The 1,690-nt window shown below is 42.5% G+C and overlaps 1 protein-coding gene across 1 annotated transcript in view; it reads left to right on the top strand.

Annotated features, from left to right (window-relative positions):
• The window catches only part of GPR137B (G protein-coupled receptor 137B), a gene marked incomplete at its 5' end in the record, with an annotated part of 11,555 nt that overhangs the window by 3,746 nt on the left and 6,119 nt on the right, over positions 1-1,690 (top strand). Inside the window, one exon of the mRNA XM_010136381.1 lies at positions 438-587. Coding sequence (XP_010134683.1) covers positions 438-587 — 150 coding nt within the window. The remainder of the gene's footprint in view (positions 1-437; positions 588-1,690) is intronic.

The raw sequence follows: 1,690 nt of genomic DNA, 5'->3' as shown, positions 1-1,690 counted from the left end.
GCTGACTGTTACAATCTGCTCTGTACTTAGGAAATCGGTGCACAGCAAGCAGTTGTAAGAAGATGCAAGGTTGCATCATCCTAGCTAGCCAGCATCTGGTACAGGCTGCTCTATAGCTGATGCTCGGCTGAAGGCTGAATTCTCTTGCTCCGTCTGATACCAAGTGTTTTCATTGCTCTGCAAATAGCACCACTACAGCAAGTTGGAGGAATTAGTCGCAGTCCATCTTTGCTAGGGCTGGAACTGCTGCTGTTCCCTGGGAACCAACGCACCGATAAAACACAGGAATATACATAGAATAGGATATGCTGATCAAAGAAGGAAAAAGTCATTCACTTCATTAGAGAGAGTAGCATGACAACCCTTGAAGTCCATGCAAAGCAATGTTCCTCTCAACTCCCCCTATGAATAATAACATATGCTTATTTTTCTTCCAGGGCTCATCTGTCTGTCAGGTGACAAGTATAGGAGTGACTGTTATACTTCTTTATACCTCACGAGCCTGTTACAACTTGTTCATCTTATCATTTTCCCAAACCAAGAAAGTAAATTCTTTTGATTACGATTGGTACAACGTATCAGATCAGGCAAGTATGAAAATACTGGCTAATGAGAAAAACTCATTCCGTATGTGATGGCTGATTTCCTAAATGCTATGATAAGAGGTATTAACATATTAAAATCCTATTTTTTTCTTTTAATTCAATGCAATAAGATTGTTTTGCTCCAGGAATACAAATTTCTGTTAATTTCATCACAAAGAGGGGGAAAAAAAAAAACCTCAGAGCTAAAAGGAAACAGTAGCCACTGGGCAAATAATTGAAAAATAATAAATCTTTTATTTACTTTGATTTTATTGTTAAAAAACTCTCACTTTTATGAAAACAATACAGGTGTTTTATGCTGTACTTGGAGAAGCAGAAAAACAGTACTTGAGTCCACTGAAATGCTCAGTTCTGAAGTCATCATCAAATCTCCCACTGCCATCCAGGGCTGTGGGGTTCTTCACCTTAATTCTGTCATTAGCGTGATAACTTCTCCAGTGTGAGGATGAGGCTAATATTCTTCACAACCTTTAATTGCAAGTGACAATTCAGATTGAAAACTATCAGCAACAAAAACTCTAAGGGAATTTTATGAAATTTGGGCATCCATCCCGTCTCTCTGCTTCGAAGCACGTAGTTAAGTCCCAGGAGTTTTCCAGCTCTGTAAAGGCTAGGCAAAATGTCGGGCGTGGGTCTGGACCATGAGCGTATTTTGTTTGGTCTCAAAATCCCAGACACTTGACGTCTCCCCACCCTCTCAGCAGGTACCTGCAGACCAAAAGCAGAGTTCCCAGCCATGCAAGGGCCATGTATTGACAGGGTGACCAAGCAAACCTGGAGCCATCAGCAATTTTCTGTTGAGCAGTGGATAAAACTGTAAAAAAGCAGTGGGTAAAGAGTAGGGTGGGATTGCCCCAAGGACCTCATTATGAGTTAGTTGAGAAATGTCTGCCAAGGGACCATCAGTGGACCCTGCTGTTCCGTTGAGAGTGCAGCTAGGTGGTGCCACTCCATTTAATCAGGACGCACAGGTTTAGGCTGAAGGGCACTAGGTTGTGACTCTTCTCCTGAATCAAACATTTTCCCTCTTCTTGTCGGGGCCTGGATGGCGGCTACTGTTTCTGCTGATCCCTTGCGGGGGGGCC

Source organism: Buceros rhinoceros, unplaced genomic scaffold (genome assembly GCF_000710305.1).
Source record: "Buceros rhinoceros silvestris isolate BGI_N320 unplaced genomic scaffold, ASM71030v1 scaffold14625, whole genome shotgun sequence".
Classification (NCBI taxonomy): domain Eukaryota; kingdom Metazoa; phylum Chordata; class Aves; order Bucerotiformes; family Bucerotidae; genus Buceros; species Buceros rhinoceros.
This window is presented reverse-complemented; position numbering and strand designations above follow the sequence as displayed.